General features: G+C 38.7%; 1 protein-coding gene across 1 annotated transcript in view; it reads left to right on the top strand.

The window, feature by feature from the left end:
• The window catches only part of LOC113053545 (cyclic AMP-dependent transcription factor ATF-2-like), a 28,153-nt gene extending 2,092 nt beyond the window's left edge, over window positions 1–26,061 (top strand). Inside the window, exons 4-12 of the mRNA XM_026218668.1 lie at window positions 36–154; window positions 793–918; window positions 2,212–2,390; window positions 3,012–3,126; window positions 9,249–9,335; window positions 12,820–12,987; window positions 16,374–16,580; window positions 19,203–19,308; window positions 24,362–26,061. Of these exons, the coding sequence (XP_026074453.1) occupies window positions 36–154; window positions 793–918; window positions 2,212–2,390; window positions 3,012–3,126; window positions 9,249–9,335; window positions 12,820–12,987; window positions 16,374–16,580; window positions 19,203–19,308; window positions 24,362–24,588 (1,334 nt within the window). The 3' untranslated portion in view covers window positions 24,589–26,061. The remainder of the gene's footprint in view (window positions 1–35; window positions 155–792; window positions 919–2,211; window positions 2,391–3,011; window positions 3,127–9,248; window positions 9,336–12,819; window positions 12,988–16,373; window positions 16,581–19,202; window positions 19,309–24,361) is intronic.
• The last annotated feature ends 516 nt before the right edge of the window (window positions 26,062–26,577 follow it).

Raw genomic sequence — 26,577 nt, 5'->3', positions numbered from 1 at the left:
ATTATTGTTCATGGCTTTATGGGCTACTGTTGCAGACCAGACCCCGACACCGACCCGCTTCCTGAAAAACTGCGAGGAGGTCGGGTTGTTTAACGAGCTCACCAGCCCGTTTGAGCATGACTTTAAAAAGGCCACGGAGGATGACATTAAAAAGGTAAACATGTCAGTTTGTCCTGCAGTTTATAGTTCAGCTGTGTGATCATTTTGCACGTAAAGGTTTGGGGTCGGTACGATTTTTTTAATGTTTTGAGAGACGTCTCTTCTGTGAATCAAGGCTGCTTTAATTTAGATGAAAAATTTCAGTAAAAACAGTAATACTGTGAAATATTATTGCACTTTTATACATCAATATACTGGTATTTGAAAATGTAATTTATTCCTGTGATCAAAGCTGTATTTTCAGCATCATTACTCCAGTCTTCAGTGTCACATGATCTTCAGAAATCATCCTGATATACTGATTTACTGCTTAATTATTAGTTCTTGTTATTATTATTTTAAAAAATAGTTGTGCTGCTTAATATTTTGTGACATTATGGTCACTTTTGAGCAAGTCCTTGGGGTCTTTTTCAAAATTTCTGCTTTAGTTCAGTGTTTTTTGCCGTTTCTGTTTTTTATTATTTGTGAAATGTACTAGCAATTTAGGAAATTATGTTGCAAAACAAAAACCTGAAACTAACATAACATTTAAACAATCATTTTAAACCTTGATGGATAAAATCACATTTCAGCCTTGCTGGTTTTGTGATATAAATGCGTAATCAAACACTGATGTGTGTGTGGTGATTGCAGTTGCCTCTGGACTTGTCTCCTCTTGCGACTCCTGTTGTTCGAAACAAAATAGAGGAGCACACAGCCATTGAGTCCCAGCGAGACAGCCCCCTTCCCCACCCTGAGTCGACCACCACTGACGACAAGGTGAGACACAGGGCTCTGCCATACAGAAACACTTGCACTTATTGGTAGCACTTATTTTAGGTCCTTTGTGTGGGAGTCACTTTGTGCTGGAAGGCATTTAGTAGGGATTTTTCATGCAAAGTAACTCAAATAATTTTAGGGAAAGTTCCCCCTGGAGGATCCTAGGCTCATATTGTGCTGTAATTCTTGTTTGCTGGTTCTACCCTCCCTGGACTGAACTTATAACCTTTGTGTTAGCAGTCCAGATTCATGAGGCTGTCTTCTCCCCTCATTCAACACATGAAAGGTGTTTGCTGCTCGATTTGGCTGCTGAGTTTCAGATGAAAATACATTTCTTCATAGAGATACAAAAATAAAAAAAGAAATCAGTGCTCAACATTGTGTTTTGTAGCTATTTGAAGAAATCTCTCTGTCAGCCAGATTGTGAGCAAAAGATGAGACTTCTCTGATAAGTCAGAAAATATGCCGATTCTGACTTGAAAATTGAAGCTGTAACCGCTTTAATGGATAAACATTCACTTTGAGCACTCTATGATCAATAGAAGTATGATTTTTTTTTTTTACTCATCGTTTCTAATGTTAAACTCTCAAAATGCTGAAAATATTTATATTTCTTAATTGCAGTAGTTACTGTACTGTTCAAATGTTTGGGGTCAGTAAGTTTTTTTATTTTATTTGATAAATAAACTAAGTTTTGATCAATAAATTGATATAGTTGTACTGTAATAAAAATAAGCATTCATCTATTCATCAAAGAATCACAGTTTCTATAAAAATATTAAGCAGCACAGCTGTTTTCAACATCGATAATAATCAGAAATGTCTCTTAAGCAGCAAATCATCATATTAGAATGATTTCTGAAGATCATGTGACACTGAAGACTGGAGGAATGATGCTGAAAATACAGCTGTGCATCACAGAAATAAATAGAATATTAAAATAAATTAAAATATAAAAGTTATTATAAATTGTAATAATATTTCACTACATTACTGTTTTTTTAATAAATGCAAATAAATATTAAATAAATGCAGCCTTGGAAAGCACTTTTGTTTTTTTATTTAGTACTGTACTGAGTAAGATCTTTTACATAACACATCTGAGAAGACAGTGTCATCTATCAACTGTAAGGCACAATAAATTTCAGTCTCTTAACTCATTAATTAATTGGTGAACAGTGTGTGTGCTCTCTGTGGCTACTAACACAGTCAGAAACAGTGTGAGATCAGTAATGGACAGTGTAGTTTTGTGTGAGCGCTTGATGCAGCTTGGCTCTCGTGTGGTGTTTTCAGGAGGTTTGTTTGCAGCCGACCTCTCTTCCTCCATCCACTATAGTCCGTCCTGCCTCCCTCCAAGTCCCCAGTGTACTACTGGCCAGCAATGAGGCTGGTGTTGTTATTCAGCAAGCTCTCCCATCTCCAACATCTAGCTCTGTTATAACCCAGGTCCCATCCTCTAGTAGACCGATAGTGTAAGTAACTTCTAAACGTTACTTATTCTGCTTCTCTCTTAGTTTGCCATTATTTTCTCCTTTTACGCCTCATTCAGTGTTTCGTTTGCGTCACTCATTTACTTTATGAATTTATGATTTAGTTTCAGTTGCTTGTGATTCATGTGCCTTTACTTTTACATCATACAATTGACAAGTGCTCGGCCATCAGACAGGTTTTGTTTGAGCTTTTTGTTGAACATTCTTGGTGTTGTTTTATGTTCATTTTATATCACTCAAAGTCAACATGAACCCAAAACGATTGACACCATTTTCTTTTTTTTAATACTAATTTTTTGCACGATTCATCACAAAGGAAAACTTGAATGTGATTGACTCTTATTCAGCGCTGATCTACTATATTTAATTATTTCCTGATGGATAAATGTATATTTTCCCTCATAAAAAAAGGCACATTATGAATGTAAAATTCTGTGCAATTGCTGTTTCATGTTGACTTTAAAGCATGATGCTGTATAGCTTGTTTTTGTAGCTTATTAATATTACAAGGCTTTGCATATACATTCTATACTATAATCATGTCTATTCCTATGTTTGGTATGAATTTTGTGTCTGTTTCCCCATCTCTCTGTCTGTCTTCAGTCCGGTGTCCGGCACGTTTCCGGTTCTGCTGCAGCTGCCTAACGGTCAGACGATGCCAGTCGCCATCCCAGCCACCATCGCCAGCTCCAGCGTGCACATACCCACTGCCATCCCTGTGAGTGTCCCACACACACTCTTCTCTCTCTTCAGTGTGTAGAGAAAGCTCCTGGACAGTGATTTTACATTTTTAAATGCAGTAAGCGATTTTTGGAAAACATTGTTGATACCTGAAATCGCCAAAACAACCCCCCCCCCCCAGCCAAAAAGATCACACCCCCTATATGTTTAAGGGTTTACAGCGATCACTAAAAGAGGAACCAAAGTAAAAAAAATAAATAAATAAATTAAATGAAGAAGTAAAGCAACCTCTTTAAAGCCTCTCCAGCGCTGTAAGGCTTCTCCAATATTAACCCAGCTGTTGCCTGATCTTAAGGTATATTCCCCTGACCTTTTCCTCTTTTGTATTTTCTCTGCCATCTCTCTCTTTCTGTTATGGAAGCCGTTTCTGCTACTAAATAAATAAAACATGGTCATTTCTGTCTTTAGAACTTGCTATTCTGTCTTTAGAACTCGCAATTATGTCTTTAGAACTCGCAATTCTATCTTAAGAACTCACAATTCTGTCTTTAGAACTCGCAATTCTGACATTAGAACTCGCAATTCTAGAACTCACAATTCTGACTTTAGAACTCCCAATTCTGTCTTTAGAACTCGCAGTTCTGTCTTAAACTCGCAATTCTGTCTTTAGAAATCGCAATTCTGACATTAGAAATCGCAATTCGGACATTAGAACTCGCAATTCTGTCTTTAGAACTCACAATTCTGTCTTTAGAACTCAGAATTCTGACTTTAGAACTCACAATTGTCTTTAGAACTCACAATTCTGACTTTAGAACTCACAATTCTGTCTTTAGAACTCGCAGTTCTGATATTAGAACTCGCAATTCTGTCTTAAACTCGCAATTCTGTCTTTAGAAATCGCAATTCTGACATTGGAACTCGCAATTCTGTCTTAAACTCGCAATTTGGTCTTTAGAACTCACAATTCTGTCTTTAGAACTCGCAGTTCTGTCTTTAGAACTCGCAGTTCTGACATTAGAACTCACAATTCTGACTTTAGAACTCACAATTCTGTCTTTAAAACTCGCAGTTCTGACATTAGAACTAGCAATTCTGTCTTAAACTCACAATTCTGTCTTAAACTCGCAATTCTGACATTAGAACTCGCAATTCTGTCTTAAGAACTCGCAATTCTGTCTTAAGAACTCGCAATTCTGTCTTAGAACTCACAATTCTGTCTTTAGAACTCACAATTCTGACTTTAGAACTCGCAATTGTCTTTAGAACTCACAATTCTGACTTAAGAACTCACAGTTCTGTCTTTAGAACTAATAATTTTGTCTTTAGAACTCTCAATTCTATCTTAAGAACTCACAATTCTGTCTTTAGAACTCGCAGTTCTGATATTAGAACTCGCAATTCTGTCTTAAACTCGCAATACTGTCTTTAGAAATCGCAATTCTGACATTAGAACTCGCAATTCTGTCTTAAACTCCCAGTTCTGTCTTTAGAACTCGCAGTTCTGTCTTTAGAAATCGCAATTCTGACATTAGAACTCGCAATTCTGACATTAGAACTCGCAATTCTGTCTTTAGAACTCGCAATTCTATCTTAAGAACTCACAATTCTGTCTTTAGAACTCGCAGTTCTGACATTAGAACTCGCAATTCTGTCTTTAAAACTCGCAGTTCTGATATTAGAACTCAATTCTGTCTTAAAATTGAAATTCTGTCTTTAGAAATCGCTATTCTTACATTAGAACTCGCAATTCTGTCTTTAGAACTGGCAATTATGACATTAGAACTGGCAATTCTGTCTTTAGAACTCGCAATTCTGTCTTTAGAACTCGCAATTCTGACATTAGAACTCGCAATTGTGTCTTTAGAACTCGCAATTCTGTCTTTAGAACTCGCAATTCTCTCTTTAGAACTCGCAATTCTGCCTTTAGAACTCGCAATTCTGCCTTGAGAACCCGCAATTCTATCTTAAGAACTCACAATTCTGTCTTTAGAACTCACAGTTCTGTCTTTAGAACTCGCAGTTCTGACATTAGAACTCGCAGTTCTGACATTAGAACTCGCAGTTCTGACATTAGAACTCGCAGTTGTCTTTAGAACTCGCAATTGTCTTTAGAACTCGCTATTCTGTCTTTAGAACTTGCAATTCTGTCTTTAGAACTCGCAGTTCTGACATTAGAACTCGCAGTTCTGACATTAGAACTCACAATTCTATCTTAAGAACTCACAATTCTGTCTTTAGAACTCGCAGTTCTGACATTAGAACTCGCAATTCTGTCTTTAGAACTGGCAGTTCTGATATTAGAACTCGCAATTCTGTCTTTAACTTGCAATTCTGTCTTTAGAACTCACAATTCTGACATTAGAACTCGCAATTGTGTCTTTAGAATTCACAATTCTGTCTTTAGAACTCGCAGTTCTGTCTTGAGAACCCGCAATTCTATCTTAAGAACTCACAATTCTGTCTTTAGAACTCACAGTTCTGACATTAGAACTCGCAATTCTGACATTAGAACTCGCAATTCTGTCTTTAGAACTCGCAGTTCTGATATTAGAACTCGCAATTCTGTCTTAAACTCACAATTCTGTCTTTAGAACTCACAATTCTGTCTTTAGAACTCGCAGTTCTGTCTTTAGAACTCGCAGTTCTGATATTAGAACTCGCAATTCTGTCTTAAACCTGCAATTCTGTCTTTAGAACTCGCAATTCTGACTTTAGAACTCGCAATTCATTCCTTAGAACTCGCAATTCTGACATTAGAACTCGCAATTGTGTCTTTAGAATTCGCAATTCTCTTTAGAACTCGCAGTTCTGTCTTTAGAACTCGCTATTATGCCTTTAGAACTCGCAATTCTGACTTGAGATCTCACAATTCTATCTTAAGAACTCACAATTCTGTCTTTAGAACTCGCAGTTCTGACATTAGAACTCGCAGTTCTGTCTTTAGAATTCGCAGTTCTGACATTAGAACTCGCAGTTCTGACATTAGAACTCGCAATTCTATCTTTAGAACTCGCAATTCTGTCTTTAGAACTCGCAATTCTGTCTTTAGAACTCGCAATTCTGCCTTTAGAACTCGCAATTCTGTCTTTTTTTGAACTCGCAGTTCTGTCTTTAGATCTCACAATTCTGACTTTAGAACTCACAGTTGCGTCAAAAAAGTCAGAATTGTAATTCTTAGAAAAAAAGTCTGAAATGTAATTCTGAGAAAAGTCTGAATTGTGAGATAAAAAGTCGCAGTTATCTTGTTTTATTTTTTATTCAGTAGCGGAAACAGGCTTCCATATTCTATAGTCGTTTCTGTAGTGCCATTTCTCTTTACATAGTCTACATAGTTCTCATTACTATGTCTGTCTTATGCACAGAGTTCTCTCTCCTCCCCATCATGAGTGTATTTGCCTCTTACTGCTGATTGGCTACAAGTATGTTTTGGTGCTCGGTCTGATCCCCTTTTTAATAGTGTTTTTCAAAAATTTGCTTGCTGCACCTTTGAAACTGTTATGACCAACAATGTGTTTATTTTACCATAACATGGTAAATATGATTATGAATATGATTGTTTTTTACAAAAATATTGATGTGCTATGTAGACATAGCCTAACATTCACAACTCAAACTCTTTCCCCTGTCAACACAGACAGTTTGTGAAAACTCAGCGACAGATTTGGTTATTCCGAAATTTACCAGAAATTGGAGGCATAACCTTGTGAGCTGCCCTTCAACATATTCCGCATAACGCTTTGGTATAGAGTTTGAGTCCCAACTTAAGGTTGTTTCCTGTTGCACTCTCTCCTCTCCCACAGTTTCTAGGTCTCTCCATATCTGTACTTTAAAAAAAAGTTCAGAAAAGAATTTGACATGGGTTTGACATGACATAAAGGGCCCTATCTTGCACCCAGCGCAATTGACTTTGTACACCGATGCATGTGTCATTCCTATTTTGCACCCGCGCAAAGCACGCTTTTCCCTCCACAGAAGCACGTCGCTAAACTAGTGAATGAACTTGCGCTCCCTGGGCGGTTCAGCGCAAAAAAGGAGGCGTGTTCCGGCGCAAACAATCCCTGGTGCTATTTTGCTGTTCCATTAAACAATTGCGCCACTGACCAGAAAAAACCTAGTCTAAAGTCAGTGGCGCGTTGCGCAGTTGTTCATTATGCTATTTTAAGGGCGCATGCTTGACCATAATGTATAGCGTGCAAAACGCGCATACACGTTGCTCATGTAGTAATCTACACAGATGCAACAGTTATTTTTGCAAATCATAAATTGTTACACTTAAAAATTATTAACACATGAGATGACGAAAATCATTGTGGTGTGCCACGAAGATGTGAAAAAAATAGGCATAAATCTAGTTTACAAATTATTCAGGCTAATTATTCTCCCATCCCCATACAACACAACTTCTCTGTCTTTCACTGCTCTTACAAGAACATCAGTCTTCTCGGCTGTGAACCGCTCCTGGCATGCGCCTGGTAAATACGCCATAATAATAGCAATCTATAATGGAACTTGCGCACCTGCTTTTAAAGGGAATGTTGGATGACGCTCTGATTGGTTTATTTCACGTTACGCCCAAACCACACCTATGAATAATGAAGCTACTTCAGACCAACCCATTTTAGATTTGCGCCGGGCGCAAGAGCCATTTATCCCGCCGGGAAAATAGCAACAGCGCCGAGACCCGCCCACAAACTTACTTGCGCTTCGCGCTTTGACACTTGCGTTTAAGATCGTTAAAATAGGGCCCAAAGTGTGTCAAGAGAAGGTGTGCTGTTAAGATCAGATCGCCTTGATATTTCAGAAAGATCTGAAGAGCTGCAGGTGCTACACAGCCAGAAACACCATAAAGCTTGACACATTGTATCGTTGAGACCTAAGTTTCAGTAAATGCTCTTTTTGGACTGTGCAGGACATTTTCTGAGAGTTTTGAAATTACAGTGTTTTCATAGTACCTTGAACTCTGTAATATCTTTGACTTTTACCATGGGATGATGTCTTTAATTCTACGGGTCAGAGAGAGGGTGGAAAACCTTGATAGCAGAAGAATTTTCACCGAAAATAACTAGAATGCATTCTGGGATTGTCTTATGTAATGCTGCCTTAGCATTTCTAAACAGAGATATATTTGAAAGCAGCCTGATATTGAAAAAGTCCCTGGAATGCACCTGTGATGCCTTAAAATGCTGTCTTTAGGCAGCTCACTAGGTTTTTGTTTCACATCCAGAATGCCTGTAGAGGGCATAAGGTCTTTTCTTTCTTTTTTTTTGGACTAAATAGACATTTTAAGGTCATCTCCTTTGTGTTCTATTGCTGCAGAATTATTATGTAGTAGATGGGTTTGTCCTGACCGCTATTTGTCAGACTTGTGCTTACAGACTTGTGAGGACAGATGTGATCCACAGCCGTTTATACAGTACCTGCTAATAGCATCCATTTGGATGGTCCACACACACACACACACACACACATCCAAAGTACAGTTAACACAGAAGCTTGATTAAAATAACAGAAAATGTTCAGCTTCAGAGGTTTTCCTTTCTTTAAAAACCCTCCTCTTCAAATCAAGTGGTCACAGGAGACACATTCGAGACGCATGTTACTACATGTGTAAAAAGCAATCTGTCCCCTAACCAGATGTAAACAAGCTCCACAAATCCATCACGGAGAAACACATTGTGCTGGGAAGTGATCAGAGCACTCTTAAACATGGCTCCAGTGCAGTACGTGTGTTTAAGTGTGTGTTGGTGGATGAAGGACACTGCGCTGCTTTCATGATGTCGGCCTGTGAGGGATGCAGTAATGTATGCAGAGACACATTATCACTCACACACACTTGTGTCTCAGGCAATTCATACCTTGTGTGTTTGTGTGTGTGTGTGTGTGTGTGTGTGTGTGCTTGAATATCCGTGTGGAAGACTGAACAGAATATGATTATGTCCTGGAGGCTTTCAGCTGGAGAAAAGGAGGAAAAAAAAACAAAAAAAAGAAATCTATTTCCTAATACTTAGTGCAGTGTTTTCTATAAGACTGTGATTTTTATATATACCATGCTTTTTGGACCCCATGGTATTCTTAGAAGTACAGTACCATATTTAGTGTGTGCAAGGCTGATCATTTATTGATTTTTTTCATGTGTGTGTGTGTGTGTGTTTTCAGCTGGTCAGACCAGTCGCCGTTGTGCCTAGTGTCCCTGGAATCCCCGGCCCCTCCTCTCCACAGCCTGTCCAATCAGAAGCCAAGATGGTAATTTCTGCACCTCTCATTTACATATGCATCCACATGCAGCTCATTTGCAGTCGTGTTTCAGTGTAAGCAGATTTCCCTTCAGCCCAGAGGGACCTGACAACACTGACACAACATCCAGCTTTGTGTAGCTGCTGTGCAAGAGCACAAGAGGGCATCTGGCTGGAGCGTGTTTATGTGCGTTTAAGTGTTTTACACAACCAGACCAGCACACACCGATGAAATAGTGGCTGCTGAGATGAACTTTGAAGTCTAGAGACCAGCTATTTGCACGTTTACAGAGAAATTCGGACATGCAGTACTGGCCAAAAGCTTGGAGAAATATTTATTCGTGTTTTTTTTGGGGTTTTGTTTTTTTGAAGTATTTTATGCTAGTCCAAGTCTTCATTATTAATATGCTTTATTAAATATTTGTACAATTAACTGTTTTGTAATTCTATAGATGTTAAACTGTAATTTATTCCTGTGTTGTAAAGCTGTATTTTCAGCATCATTCCTCCAGTCTTCAGTGTCACATGCAGAAATCATAATAATATACTGCTCAAGAAACACTTCTTCTTTGTTTCTGCTTAGATTTTTTTTTTGTGAAAAGCACTCGAAAGTTTGCGGTAATTAAAATAATACTAATAATAATTATAAAAATTTGTTTAGCAAAGCCGCAATAAATTGATCAAATGTGACAGTAAATAAATTTTTAGCATTACAGAAGATTTGCATTTCAAATAAGTGCTGTTATTTTAAACTTTCTATTAATAAGGGAATCATAAAACAATTGTATCTTCTTGGTTTCCACAAAAATATTCAGCAGCACACCATTGATTAAAATAAAAACCATTATTAATAATTGAGCATATCAGTGTGTAAGAATGATTATTAGAAGAGATTTATTTCAAAACCATTAAAATAGTATTTATTCAAAACTTTTGACCAGTAGTGTCTGTAAACATTCAGAATTTAACTTTTTTTACCTTTATGCCAACTATATTCCTCAAGCTCAACATTTTAACCTTGTGACTGAAGTTAGTGTAGGACAAATTATCAAATGTTTTTTCCACCCTTTTTCCTTTAATATGGGAAATATATATTTATTAGTAATAAGTCTGAACTTTAGACCAAGTTTAATATGAGCCCCTGAAAATTACCAGATTTTACTAATTCATTTACTAAAGTTTCTTACTCAAGTTTCAAGCCCTGTTTTGTACCCCTTTTTGTCTAAATGCATATAAATATATGTACATTCCCTTCTTCTTATGCACATGACCAAATCTTCATATCATGCACCACATCAGCATACGCATACAAAACATATTCATACACATACACCCTTATAGCATATGCACCCACCCTCCAAATAACCTCCATCTACAGGAAGCACATGCACAAAACCTCAACTCATCAGAAAACATCTAATGAGCCCTCGTCAAGCAAACCCCTCTCTCTCTCTCTCTCTCTCTCTCTCTCTCTCTCTCTCGCTCCCCTGCCACAGAGACACGGCACTTTACAAGGACTGATGATGCTGCAAAGACCACAATAATGATAATTAACTTGCTGAATTTAGAAGATTATGCTGTTAATTAGTTGCAAAATAAAGATAAGTAATAAAGGAGCAGATGGTTGAATAAAGCCCTTGAGATGGAGGGCTACTGCTCTGATGGGGCTCCGATGGCAGATATGAAATATGAATCTGACTGGCCCCGCTCACATCGTTCACAGTCCCTCTGTTTCTCTCCCTCTCTCTCTCGCTCTCTTTCTCTTTCAGGCTTTCGCTCAGCCTTTGCGTGACTTGTTCCACGTGAATAATTTCTTTCTAGACATGTGGAAACGTGGAGTTCGGGAAGGGTGTTTCTCTATAAACTAATTTGCTAGATAGATTGGTCTGCCGAGGATGGTTGTTAAAATAATGTTCTTTTCTTGTTTTTTCATGAAAATGAATGTGTCCTCCGCCCCTGTGGCCATGGTTACACACCTCACCTGCTGTGGGGCGTTTGTTAACGCTCGCGCTCGACTGCTTTCAGGCCACATCATGGTTTCCTGCTAAGGGTCTAAAAATAGAAAAAAAGTCAGCTTAGAAAAAAATTATCTGTGGAGATATAAATAAAACTTCTCGGTGTCTGTCAGTCTGAAGACTGGATTTATGTTTGTGTTTCACATTAACTGAAATAAAATAGAACGTAAAAAAATTATTTTAGCTAGTTGAAATAATAATTGAAAAATAACCAAAAAACAACTAAAAATGATCAAAACAAAATACTAAAACTTGAACTAAAATTAAAATGAAAATATAAATATATATTTAAAAATAAAATAAAAAAAATTAATAAAAACTATAATCGTATCTCATAAAATAACACTGCATAAAATGTATTAGAGGGTTAGACATTCATTTATCGATTTATTTACATTTTTGTTCAAATATTTACCGAAGTCGCTGTGTTTTTTTAAACTGGTTTTTAAAAAATATTTTAGTAAAAAATAATTGTAAAAAAATAAATGTTTTATTTGTATTTTATTTTAAAAATAGTGTAAATATTTTTGCATAATATAAAATATAAAAGCTTCCACCCAAGCAACATTTATTCTTAAACATATTTAATTTATAATATATATATATATATATATATATATATGTATGTATGTATGATTTTATAAAAATATAAAATTTTATATAATTTTAATATAATAATAAAAAAAAAACTTTTACAGTTCTTTAAACGTTAGAGTACTAGAGACTATTCAGAGCAAGTGTTTAAATATCGATATAAATATTTAAATTGAACGTCAAAGAAATGCTGAAAGAATATTGAGAGATTTGTAAACTTGGTCAAACTCTGCTGTTGTCTTTATCGGGGGGTTGCTCATCATGAGGAGAAAAGCTCTTGGCACTTGGATCTCTGTGCTACAGTATACCAGGGAAAGGCAGATTTCCCTGACAAGAGAAAATCACAGGTGTCTCCAGGGAATAGGGAATTAGCTACGACAGCTCTTACTCCTGTGGAAAAGCTCTGAGGGAAGCATCTGTTTTAAGCTGTGATGAATATGTTGTTTTAATCCTTGCCTCCGGTTTTCCGCAGAAGTTAATTATTCTAATCTTCAGTTCTCGCCTCTCTCTAATGTAGTTTAGCCTCCTGATCCCAGAGAGAGAGAGATAGCACCATGTTTTTCCACATTTCACTGCAGTTATGCTGGAACTATAGACAAAAATCCTGAAGAGAGGGAGATTTTATGGTTAAACGCTATATGAATAGGCAGATTTTTGACTGTCGGCATAAAGTCTGTTGCATATTGCAACATTGCAGCTTATTGTGGCCAGAACCGCCCACTTAATAAGGAAGGGCCCTCTGACTGACATTTAACATGGCCAACCACAGTTCAGTGTTTTGAATGTGACATTCACGGTGGGTGAATGTGAAATAGGACTCAAATAAGCAGATAAAACAGTCGTATTCTTAAGGTGACAGTGTTGTGACCTGTCTCTCACCTGCAGAAGCTGAAGGCGGCCCTCAGTCAGCAGCTCCCTCAGGTAACCAACGGTGATGCAAGTGACATCCAGAGCAGCTCGGCCAGTGAGACTCCGCCCCCGGCCCCGCCTCCAGCTGAGGAGCCCCGCCCACAGTCACTACAGCAGCCGGCTACATCCACGACAGAAACGCCTGTATGTACTGAGTGTGAACAGTGTTCTCCTGTAATAAATGTCTCTTGCAAATAATCCCAGAAGTAGTTAGGTATTATATAACTAACACCGAAAAAAAGGTTAACAAGTTATGTTAATTTTTATGTACATTTACATACTTTTAACATTTTAAATCTAACAGAAGTTAATGTATTTTGAGTCGGTATAAATTAACAATGAAGAATAGTTGGAAAGAGTTTTTGGTGATTTTTAAATGTTTTTTCTTCCTTTGATCAAAAATGTAATATTGTCATTGGTTTTGAAACAACGAAAGACTGTTTAGGAGCTCACAAGGTTTGTCATAATGGAAAAAAAAAGGCAGACACAAGTACAAATTCAAATAGATATTAAACAAGAAGAAAGGAAATCCAGAAGGTAATATTAACAATGCTGTGATATACAAGTGCAATATCGTACTATAAGATATATTAAATGGTTTGTTTCAGACAGAGTACTTTGTGCAAATATACAATGTAGTTCTGAAAACAAGTGTGTGTGTGTGTGTTTACATACATACATGCATTCAGACAGCAAATATAGCAGTAATTTGTATAAACATGTATAAAGACATTTATGTATGTAAAATTATTTAGTGCAAATATGCAGTGTGAGGTATTGCACTTGTAGTTCCTGAGAGACAGGTTTGATGCGCACTAGTCATTTGGGAGAGACAGGAGGAGGGTTTATGCATTCGACTGCCTGAGGGAAGAAGCTGTCTTTCAATCTGTTAGTCTTTGTTTTGATTGTTCTGTATCTCTTCCCAGAGGGCAGAGGGGAGAACAGGTGATGTCCAGGGTGAGTGGTGTCCATTATAATACAGCAGGCTTTCTTTCTAAGACGACCAGTGTGATTCTGTCAGATGCTGAACCTCCTCCTTGTAGGCAGACTCATTATTGTCCATAATCAGTCCTAGTATGGTCGAAACTTGACGATGGTGTTGGTAGAATGCATGGGGGAACAGTTGTGTGTGAAGTGCGAGTAGAGGAGCGGGCTGAGGACACACCCCTGTGGTGTGCCAGTGTTCAGGATGAGAGTGGATGAGGCGTGACCTGATACTCTGGGGTGTGTAGTATAATTTAGTAAAAACAGTACATTTTGAAATACAGTGGGGAACATATTTATTTGATTCCCTGCTGATTTTATTTTGGACACTTACAAAGAAATGCAGGGTCTGTAATTTTTATGGTAGGTTTATTTTAACGTATAAAGACAGAATTACGTCTATCTACATAAGAACTACCTACGTCTTGTATTAATTTTTCTACAAATCCTGTCAAACGTGCACAAACTGACAGTCACCACCTTAAGCTACTACTAAATATTGTAGAAACATAATTTTCTGGGAAGTTGCTTTGTAACGATAATTATTGTAAAATCGCTATAAAAAATAAACGTATTTAAGGGTTAGAAATTCATTTGCATTTCAGTGAATGAAATAAGTTTTTGATCCCCAAGCAAAACATGACTTAGTACTTGGTGCAGAAACCCTTGTTAACCCAAATACAGAGGTAAGACGTTTCTTGTAGTTGGTCGCCAGGTTTGTACACATCTCAGGAGGGGTTTTGATCCACTACTCTTTACAGATCCTCTCTAAATCCTTAAGGTTTCTTGGCTGGCGTTTGGCAACTCAAAGTTTCGGCTCCCTCCACAGATTTTCTATAGGATTGAGGTTTGGACACTGGTAAGGCCCCTCAATGACCTTAATGTGCTTCTTCTTGAGACACTCCTTTGTTGTCTTGGTGGTATGTTTTCAGGAAGACCCATCCATGACCCATCTTCAGAGTCTGGCTGAGCAGAGGAGGTTCTGTTTCAAGATTTGACAGTACATGGCCCCTCAGTGCGGTCCTATACCCTTAGCAAACAGCCTCTAAGCATAATGTTTCCAGCTCCCTGCTTGACTTTAGGGACGTGTTCTTGGGGTCATAATCAGCATTTCTCTCCCTCCAAACACGGCGAGTCGAGTTAATGTCAAAGAGCTTTTTTTTTGGTTTCATCTGACCACAGCACTTTCTCCCAAGCCTTCTCTGAATCATTTAGATGTTCTTTAAACAGGTCTGTACATGTGTCTTCTTGAGCAGGGGACCTTGCGGGCACTGCAGGATTTCAGTCCATTGTGGTGTGTGTGTTACCAATGGTTTGCTTGGTGACTGTGATCCAAACTGCCTTAAGATCATAAACAAGCTCCTCCGGTGTAGTTCTGGGTGGATCTCTCATCTTTCTCATGGTCATTCTTACCCCACGAGACGAGATCTTGCACAGAGCTCCAGACCGAGGCCAAATGATGCTTGTTTTGTATTTCTTCCATTTCTGAATAATCGCACCAACAGTTGTCTCCTCCTCACCAAGCTTCATGCTGATGGTCTTGTAGCTCATTCCAGCCTTGTGCAGATCCACACTTTTGTTCATGAAATCCTTTGACAGATCTTAGGTCTTGTTCATGGTGGTGAGAGATGGTGAAATGAAAGATACAGATTGTGTGGACAGATCTATTATACACCTAACCAGCTGACATCAGGAGTAACTTCTTAAAGTGACAGCAGTAATCTGTGATCCACATGTAGAACTGAACCAATCTGTAGGAGGATGAATTCTTGCTGGTTGGTAGAGGATCAAATACTTATCTCACTCACTGGAATGCAAATCAGTATCTAACCTTTTTATAATGTTTTTTTTTTTTTGGGGGGGGGGGGGGGGGGGGGTTGGTTTCGATCTCTATGTGTTAAAATAAGCCTACCATAAAAATTACAGACACTTAATTTCTTTGTAAGTGGGCAAACTTACAAAATTGGAAGAGCATCAAATACATAGTTTCCCCACTGTATTATTACAGATGTATTTTGAAATACTATTACGATTTAAAATAACACTATCGAAATCGAATGATCCTTCAGAAACCATTCTAAAATGCTGATTTGCATGAATTATATTTGAAAACAATTGTGCTACTTAATATTTTCAAACTTAATATAAGTTTTAATCAATAGAAAATGCATTTGAAATTAAAAAATATATAATTTCATTGTCTTTTAAATGGTAGCGTGCATTTATAAATAAACATTAAGTTAGACTAATAAATGCTTTCAAAAGCAATAGTTTTTCTTTGGAAATTCATGATAGGTAATGCAGGTTAACAAATTCTACCTTATTGTGAAGTTTTACCAACAATTGCTTTGTCAGACATTTAAAAAATGTAAAAAATTATTAATATTTTTAAAACATCTAATCAGACGCAACACACATTTTGTGGTCATGGAAATATTTGTGGCTGTTAAGTTTTCTGTCTTCGTTGGCCATTGTTGGGTGCAGCCCTTGATGTAATACTAGTCAAAGGTCTTAATTGATTTGTGTTTGGTTGTGTGTCTGTGCAGGTGTCTCCTGCCCCTCCAGCCCAGCACACCTCCAGCACCGGTGGGCGGCGGCGGAGAACCACCAGCGAGGACCCAGACGAGAAGAGACGGAAGTTTCTGGAGAGAAACCGAGCCGCTGCGTCTCGCTGCAGGCAAAAGAGAAAAGTCTGGGTGCAGAATCTGGAGAAAAAAGCAGAAGACTTGAGCAGCATGAACGGACAGCTACAGGTGAACGGACAGCTCCACACACACACACACATCAAACTGTCTTTGAGTGTGTTTGAGAGCCAGACAAAGATGGTGATGAAGTCATTAATGTAAATTAAGAAGTGTGTTTGCGTGACAGCCGCGGCGTGATTGTTGGAGTCTCCTGCATCGATATGGCCCTGTCAATAAAGACGTTTCCTCCAGATGTCATCGGCACACGAGCGTGTCGTCAGCTCTGTCTGAGCGTTTGTGAGCTGCCCTGGAACTCTCCCAGGGAAAGCCGTCTCTTTCTCAACCCACGTTTTGTAGCAGGCAATTAGGATCTGCCGCTGACAAGTTCGAAACAGTTCACCTAACCGTTGTCTCTGCTGATAACGGAGAGTGCGGCTCGGCGCCGGCACGTTCCAGACAATTTAATGAGATGTGCCACTGTTTATTTGCACGCTGTCTTTTTTATTTGTCCGTTTAAACAAAGCGCAATGGTTTCGGGAAGGGGTGGGGGAAGTGCGATTAATGTGTGGGTTATTTGAAGGAATAAACTAACATGAAACAGATGGAGAACTGAAGAAGGGTATTGGGTGTATAAACGCAATGTTTTGCGAGCGTGACAGTATGTTTCTTCAGAGAGAAGGTGTTTAATGCGAGGGCATTTATCAGCGCTGATGGGCTGGTGTAATTGTCCCTCTCTCCCCCGTTGGCCCGGCTGATCAGAGCGTAGAGCTCTAATGATGCTCAATTACGTTAACATCATCCTTAACTGGCTTTTTAACGAGGTGTCAGGGTTTGCCGACCAGCGCACTCGAGCCAAACATCCCCCCTGTGCTGTCTTTATGGATGCAGCCGGTCTGTGAAAACATTAAACACTTTAATGGCCTGAACAGGCCTGATCTTACTGCTTCACCATCTCACTGAAAACAGCTCCTGGGACCGCTGAGATTCGTCTGATTTTAGACATTTTGTTGGATGTTTTTATTGGAAGGCACAAAGGGTGGACCATACCTGAAGCCATTTGTCAGTTTACATGCTCATAATAACATTAATGCATTCATAGTAAAATCCATGGTGGCAAAATTATATTTAACTTTCAGAGCATGTTGAATTGTTCTTCCTTTCTTTGTTTTTTTCTGATATCTACACATAGATAAATATTTCAGCCTATTAAAAGTTAATTAATGGCTTATTGAAGAATTGTTCTTCTGGGATGATTAGAAGACATCTGTACCAAAGTGTACATTTTAAAAAGTCCTATCTATGTATACTACCATTCAAAATATTTTATAATGTTTATAAAATAATGTCTTACTCTTTGATCAGAAACACAGCTGAAACAGTAAAACTGTGAAATAGTATTACAATTTAAAATATCTATTTTATATTTTAATTTGTAATAACATATTTATTTCTGTGATGAAATAAAAAATGGAAAACCATGTTGCATTTTTTTGCAGTTATATTTTTATTGATACATTTGAAGTTAAAAATAACAGCTTTCATTAGTAATATGACATATGAAATATTTAATACATCCTCCCTGAATAAAATGATGAGTTTCTACTGAACGGCGGTGTAAATTTTGATATTTGTTCAGTCAGGGTTGTGGTCACTCTGTCAAGGTTAATTTTGTGATAACTTTTTGACTGCATGTTCCTGCTTATAAGACTACTTCTCACCAGATGAATAAATCAGCATAAAACACTGATTTGAAATGACTTATTATATGAGAAGAAACATGTACAGAGAGTCGTGCGACTAGCACAGCTATGTAGGAAATCATTTTCCTGGATCAAAATTCTAATGTGTCATTATAAAAACAATTCTGACCTCAGTTGAACAGACGAATTCCAGAAAGCTACGCTGATTATTATTTATTACAGTAAATATTGATCTATCAGCCATTTGCCAGAGTGTTCTGTAGATATCGGCATGGCATACCAGCCCTCCGCAAACATGCACGTCTTATTTTTGGATATTAAATATCAGTGCCCCTAAATCATACAAGTTATTTTCCAGAACCTAATAATAGTAAGCTGAGCTCTGAACATCATAAATTAATGGCTGAATATTGGAGTCTCGGCTGCATTTTGATGTGATGTGGACTAACGAAAGAAGAGAAGGAGGGAGGCACGCTGACTTTGTGGTCGTAATGGAAGATGGCAGTTTGTGGTGAACGCTGCCGTAGTGTTTTAACAGCTGCGTTTAAATCTGCAGACCGTACCAGCGCTGCCAAAATAAAACAGATGGATTGAAATAAACTGGCTCACGTTTAGACTGCTACATTAAATACCACGGCCATGTTTCTGAGGAACACAGAACGCTTTTAAACCTGCGGCGTTGTGCTCTTTTTCCGCACTCGTTCAGCTCTCTGTAAATCTGTTGAAGTCACCTTTACTGACTGTTAAACAGCCTGTCTTTAGTGCATGCACAACTGCACAGCCCCATGGGAGGCCTAACGGCAGACGAGAGTAAATCTCAGCAGAATGGGCGACAGTGTTTCGCTGACGGAGGGGAGCGCTCTCTCTGTGTTTCTCTCTCCTGGGACTCTACCATTAAGCAGCTATAATTGTGTCCCGAAAAAGCTTAAATGAAGAAGAGCTAATGATTCTTTTCTGTTGATTCCTCATCGTCTTCTTCCTCTCTGTCCAGAATGAGGTGACTCTTCTGCGTAGCGAGGTGGCCCAGCTGAAGCAGCTCTTAGTGGCTCATAAAGACTGTCCCGTGACACTCCTGCAGAAGAAATCAGGATACCCCCGTGAGTGACCTCAGTATACACACACACATCTGTCTGCTCCGTCACCAGACTCCAGTGCTCTCGATTTTAAATTTAGTGCTCATGAATCACAACAGCCATTAAATGTGTTTCTTATTGTATTGATATATTTTTTTAAACGTCATGATTCTGTGCGTCAATATTTTCGAGTGACATATTTGATACTGTACATCAAACTCTTATGGCTCATATAATGTGATATAGTAAAAATACAGAGCACCTACTGGAGGAGAAAAAGCACGATTTTTATTCAGAGGCAAAAATGTGCAGTTTGGTTCAGATGTTATTGTTTATATGACCAAGAAGTAAAATGAAATTCTAATAGCTTGTAATATAAATAATTGAGATCTTTGTAATAGTACAGCAGAGTATTTGCATAAGATGCACATAAATATCAGTTGTCACTCTTTTTCTCCTAATAATACAGCATTTTAGTAAGTTATTTAATGATCAAAGGTCTGTAGTTAAGTGTTCATCTTGAAATATTATTAACTATAAAAATGTTTAACAAGTTTACTTTCTAAAAATCAGTAAAGAGCAGTAAATGTAAATACACGTGTAGTGCAACTGTGCAAACTGATTTGTTCTTAATTTGTTGGTGCTTTTTCTATTTGCATGAGTTTTCTTAAGGTGCAGTGCGATGAGCTCTCTAGGCCACCATACTATTCCCAAACATACCTGATTGAGCTCATTAGTGGAGACCCCCAAGACCGGACATAGATGGCTAGGATAAAGGAGACATACACAATGTGTACTGTTGTTGTGTCTCCAAGAACAGGGTTGAGAAACACTGTCCCAGCTGGATACTTACTGGCCCAAGTCAAAAGAGCCTGAGATTTCATTCACAAGGCCAGAATCTCAATTGGCAATGAGTTTCTAAATTTTACTGCGTGTTCAAAACCTTATCTAATCTCGGTGAACGCTTTTCCTCTTCTTTCTTTCAAAATGGGCACACTTCTGTGGAGTGACTGCTCTGCCTAATGGGTTGTTAATGGGTGCTCTCTTTCCCAAATTTGTTGTGTTTGTTTATGCCAATAACAGATGAGTGTTATTCCTAATGATTTGGGTTTTTGATGAAATGGGAACTAGCCCTCCGTGTGACATAACACAGATTCATCTCGTCTTATTATAACCACAGAACGCTGAAGACTCATTTATTTGCACAACAGCGATGTTCGCTAACAAAATGATCCCCGCTGTATGTGGCGCTGTCCTCTTTAAGATGAGTGATAAAGATGCTTCAGAAACCTTCGACCATTACGCTTTAATGACACCTTGTGAGACGTGCAGATCTGCGGCTCGTCTGCCATATGCAGCTACTTCATATCAATTAGCTGTTGTCACAGGGACAGAGAAGCGGTTGTGGGAGCGAATGCATGTGCGTATCTGCCAGAAGCATTTCCATGACACTGAACCTTAACAGCTGCCCACGCTCTCTGCTGGTGTGTAAGCACTTTTTGAGCATAACTTTCAACGTTTGGGAATCACACCGTTTCTGATACGTAGCTGGCTCTGTCTGTGCTGCGTTTGGTTCATTTTGTAACCCAAGGCTGACTTGTATTGACAATGATTGCTTCCAAAATGAGTGCATTATAGCTGACAGCCTGACAGAAGCGCTGTTTGGCGACTGGGATGCGCCGCTGCAGCCGTGCAGTTCATTATGCGTCGGCATTGTTAAGCAGCTTGACTGACAGGTCCCATGCATATTATGAGCGGGATGCTCGTCGGCTGAGATTGGGTTGTCAGGGAGCGGTTCATTTGGTGGGTCTTGTCGAGGTAGAGGAGGGTACGGAGATGATCGAAACCATTCCTCAATCCTGTTTATGCTGCCAATGTCACCCAGCACCGTGAGGGGTCATATATTAGTCACCTGTGCAAATGAGACTCGCAGGAGAGCGTCGTTCCGTCTTTGCCAGATTTGTAAACAACGGTAGTTTGTGCCACATTCATCGCAGGACGGAGAAGCCGCAGATGGTCATCACCTGTCAAAGAGTGGTCTTAATGCGGTGAAAAAGTGCAGACGTCTGTGCGGGTTTCATTCGGTCACCTGAGCGCTCCCGTCTTGTATGCTTCGTTAAAGACTGTTAGGCCTGAAATATATGAGAATCGCATTTTTACCTGGTTGGGACAGGTGTAAAATATGGCTGACGTGGGTCTGCTTGGCAAAGCAGTTTCATTTGTGATTGCATAGTTAAGTAAAGTATGTTTTCTGGGCTTAATCTCTCTCGCCCTGGTAGCAGGTGGGTGGAAATTACCCAGGCTGCCCTGCAAACAGAGCAGGCCGTGCCTCCGTTTGGCATTGCACAAGCCCCATCTGCTCGCAGCGGAGATGATCCAAGAGAAGGTGTGCGGAGAGCGGTCTCCAGAGCATGCGATCCTGTGTATGATAATTTATCACCCCCTTTCCTGCTTAATATCATTAGGAGTAATTACAGATGCCTGAGCCGAAGAGAGGAGAAAACCTAGAACTGTTTTCTGAGCTCGACCTTACATGCATGGAGCAGCGAGGGTATTTGTAACCCAGTGTGTTGCAAGTGACCAGATCGGTGCCTGGTCAACTCAAAGACACCGGATCAGAAGCGCGCACACAATCAGATACCCTCGCATTAATTACCAAGTGCCATTTCAGCGGAATTTGCTTCATTAGCTATATTAATTATCATGGTAGTCTGCATTTCTGTGCAAGAGCAAGCCTTTTTTCATTCCCTTCCTCATCAGGAGCCAATTAATTCAATGCAACTGCAGAACAGCTGGTGGCATTTGGACCGCGCATCTCTGCCGCTCTCCTGTGTGTGTATCATTAAAATCAGGTGCAGTAATTATCTGTCGCTGCAGTAGCTGGCAGGAAAGAGAGGGGATCGTAGGGAGGGGTGCGAGAGTCTGGCCGCACGCTACAGCCTCTAATATACCCCGATGATGTTGGTTTAAAATGACATTGCAACTTTAATTAAAGGTTACAAAGCAAGCACAGGGATTAATAAAAGACAACGCATTGGACTGGGAAAGTCTTTAATCGCAATAATGCCAGCAACTCATCCACTGCGAGATAAATTAGATGTTTGCAGGGTCAGAATGAAGCTCGCTCCCTCGCGCCGTCGTCGCTCGTTAGCTCGGACCGTTAGCGCCTGACGGTAGATGTCAACACTGCAGCTCGAGAGTCATCAGTCACGTGCTGATTACGGCTCAGGTGAGGCTGAAACAAAGATGCCACCATACTTTCAGAGGGCTTGTGAAGATCTTACATTAAAGATCAGTACAAGTGCTACAGATCCTAGACGACAAATTTCCTCATCACTAATTCACAATAAAAATATAATTGCGATAACTTAAACACTTAGTTTTAAAATGCTTGTTTCGTTTACTGTGTTGAGACATGCTGTAGAAGCATTTGGTCTTGTACTCTATTGGTTGCTTAGCCCTTTGTTGTCAGTGTGGGGAAAGTTAATTTTATAAGTAATGCATTACAATATTGCGTTACTCCCTAAAAAAGTAACTAATTATGTTACTTAGTTACTTTTCATGGAAAGTAATGTGTTACGTTACTTTCACATAACTTTTTATAAACGAGCAAGGCTTGATTGTTTTGAGTATATGACGTTCTTTTTATAGCAAATGTAAAAACCCTTTCACACCTAAAAGTTTAATGAATAAACCTCAGGCTGAAGGAAAAGTAAATTCACGTCTGTACAGTAGAACACACGAGAACAAGGTTCATCAATGTTCAGGAATAAAAAAAAAACACTGAAGCACAATTGTTAGTTTATCTAAATTATTTTTTGCTTATTAGTATAGTTGAATTGAATCATAAAAGATCAGACCCAAAGATATTATAAAGCATTTGTGTTTTAACATGTTTAATTATTGCAGGTTTGCGTCATATTGATGAATTAATCCACATTCACATTTAGTCTAGAACTACATCATGTTCACACAAGCACACACAACGCCTCTGTACTCCGATTTCTTCCAATATGAGGACAGGAAACCTGTCATTAATAAATGGGAAGACAAAGTAACTGGTGTTACTTTTTTTTTTTGAAAAAGTAACTCAGATATTTTCTTGTAAATATAAAGTAATGCATTACTTTACTAGTGATCTGATTATGTAACTCCCCTTACTTGTAATATGTTACCCCCAACACTGTTTGTTGTGATAAACAGTAAAGTGTTTAAGCGCTAGCTTAAAAAAGACAGTGTAAAGAAATACTCTTTGAGAGAAGCAGTCAATCAGAATAAGTTCAAGGATTTGGGTTTTAGGTCAGGATTGACAGGTTTTCACAAGAAAACCTACACAATCACTACTCAAAATGAGCTCAACCGTGTTTCGAGGGGGTCCCCAGTTAAAATCACGTTAAGGACCGCAGCTCTGATTGGTTGATTTCTTACCGGGAGCGATGGAGTTTCTGCAAATGGCAATAGGACCACTGGGAGGAGCCAGAGGAGCTTGATTTTTTTCACAGATTATCTGTCTCATATTCTACTGTCAGGACATAATGACAGGTTTAATAAATATGTAAAAAAATATTTTTTTTTACAAAAGTTCCCTACAGCACCTTTAACAGCAATTATTAAATGATGAATATCATGTTATTGGAGTCGCTTCAGCAATGTTAAAGTAGCCCAATTCGGTTTGGCAACACTGTTAACCATGTTAAGATGTGCTGAAAGTTGCGTTTTATATTTAAAATATAATTCTTTTTTTTTTCTTTTTTTCTTTTTATTGTATTATTTATCAAATAAGTACAGCCTCAGAGTTTTCTTTATGACTTCTGGTTTATTCATCACACTGGAAGATCAATTCCAGCACCCATTGCACTGCTCTGATCGAGTACTGAACATTTGGACATTATATACTCGGTCATCTGGGTATTTCACGAACACAGAACATTTATTTACGCTGCACTGTATACATACAGTCTACATATGTTTTTACTGTGTAATTTATTTTATGTGTTTTTTTTTTCCAGTGATTTAACCAACAGTACTTAAGCCATCTATTAAAACAAAAGACTGCGATGTGTGATGTGTGTTTCAGAGCTGGAGAAGGAGGACAGCGGTGGGGAGATGTCTGTTCCCAGCAGCCCACAGAACGAGGCCATCCAGCACAGCTCCATCAGCACATCCAACGGCGTCAGCTCCTCCACAGCAGCCCTCGGCTCCGGCCCCGCTCCAGGCCCCGCCGCAGACCCCAGCACAGAAGAGGAAGACGACTCGCACATGGGCGGGGCTTCTTCCTCTCACACCCAGTCTTCAGGAAGCTGATCCGGCCTCTGATTGGTCGCATTGATTCCTGACAGACATGTTGAAATGAGAGGGATGCGAGATGTTCCCAGGAACACTCCGGTCTCGTCTCCCCTCTGTTTCCATTTGAGCTGTTTTCAATCCAGCGCGTTGAGAACAGCAGTCGGGGAAGGCACTCGGGAGGTTATGCGGGAAAGTGTACTGATTGTTTTATGGTTTTTGTATTTGTGGTGTATTTATTGAGTTGAGGAAGGATCCAGACGATGTGTCCGGATGAGAGGATACGGACTTATCAGAGGCTTGAAGATGAAGGAATTGGCCACTTTATAATTTATTTGCCTTTTATATTTTGCACATTAAGGGAGTGAAAGGTTTTTGTGTGTTTGTGCGATCATTGTTTGACACAAGCCGCTCCAGCTGATTTTAGGAGTAGCGTTAAAACAAATCTGATCTGAAATCGTGAGGTGGTGTTGTGTGAATGTTTCATGTGGTTCCTGGCATGTTTAAGGAAGGTTTCTTTTCTGACATGAATGATTGTTGATTGGGAAGTGATTGTATTCACCATGCTATTTATTTGTTGCAGGTTATTGAAATCACAATAACACATCTCTCTTACAAGTTATTTACAGTGAAGTTTTAGGTGAAGTAGACTTGCCCTGGACTTATTCTGAATGCTTATTTTATAAGTGTTTTTTCCCACTTACTTGCAAAGTGGCTGACTTTGTATTTGTGCTCTTAGAAACAATGAGAAAAGTTCCTTAGTTAATTCGCTTCGGTTGTCTTTCTGATTACAGTGTAATTAAGGAAGCATTGTAAATGCCATTCTGATGAAATCATTGTATGTGATCTCTACTGGTACTATGTTTGTCTTAGGATCATTACGACAAAAAAAAAAAAAAAACTTTTAAATAAGGCTTTTTCTAGCCAACCTGTGAAACCGTCTTCAGCAATTCTGTCTTTAGCATAAAACTCCACAAAACTGAAAAGAAACTGGAGCTGCTCTTTCAAAGCAAACAATAAAGCAACAATAAACTGGAACTTTAAAAGCAAACAATGACGGATATAAAACTTAAGTTCTACTATGAAGTTACACTTAGGGATGATTACTGAGTAAGAAAAATAGATGAAGTCTTTCGTTATCATCCTCTTCTCTCTTTAAGATCTATTGGCTTACTACTGTGTAGTTCTACAAGACTTTGCTGCATTTCGTTCTGCTCTTAAATCGACTTGATTTTGGTTTCAAAGGTGAATTTGTCTGACTCTGTGCTTTACCTGCATGACTGAATTCTCTAAGAGAAGTGTTTCCACCAAACATCTCAGCACTCTTAGACCTTCAGCCTGGAAATGGCAGCTTTACAACCAGGGTTTTGTTCTTATTTAACCTGGTCCACTTTGGACAAAGGGTGTGATAATTATTGTGTTGGCGGTCAACTTGTAGCTTGTGAAAGTTATGTATAAATTAAATTAAAGTTGTAATAAATCTTTTAATAGCTATTTAAAGCGTCTGTAGGGTTTGTCATTGAGTTTTCCTCCATTGTCTTGTATTTGTCTTATTTGAATGATATTTTGCTTTGTAAACTCTGCCATCTTCTGGAGAATTCAACTCTACATTTTGTCACAGCCTTGCCTAAGCATTTGGAAATACTGTTTTAGCTGTTGATTCGCTGGTACTTTTTTGTGAAAAACTGTGTTATCTATTGGGGAAATGAATATCATCCCTGTGATCATCACGATACCTAATCTGAAGGGAAGCCTGGTTTCCTCATTCTTCAAAATACTCTAAATAAGAAGAAAACAATCATAAGATGCACACAACAGGTGTTAAAACAGAAAGTTGCCCTACTCCTCAATCAAACTTACCTTAACAACAATGCTGACAAGATATTAACAATAAATTTGCTTAAATTTACTTAGCATACTTACAGTGTAAGCACCAGCCAATATACAGTGATTTATTAGCAATTAGCATGTACTGAAGTTGGCTTGGTAAACCGCTTACTAGAAACTAAT

Source organism: Carassius auratus, chromosome 34 (genome assembly GCF_003368295.1).
Source record: "Carassius auratus strain Wakin chromosome 34, ASM336829v1, whole genome shotgun sequence".
Classification (NCBI taxonomy): Eukaryota; Metazoa; Chordata; class Actinopteri; order Cypriniformes; family Cyprinidae; genus Carassius; species Carassius auratus.
This window is presented reverse-complemented; position numbering and strand designations above follow the sequence as displayed.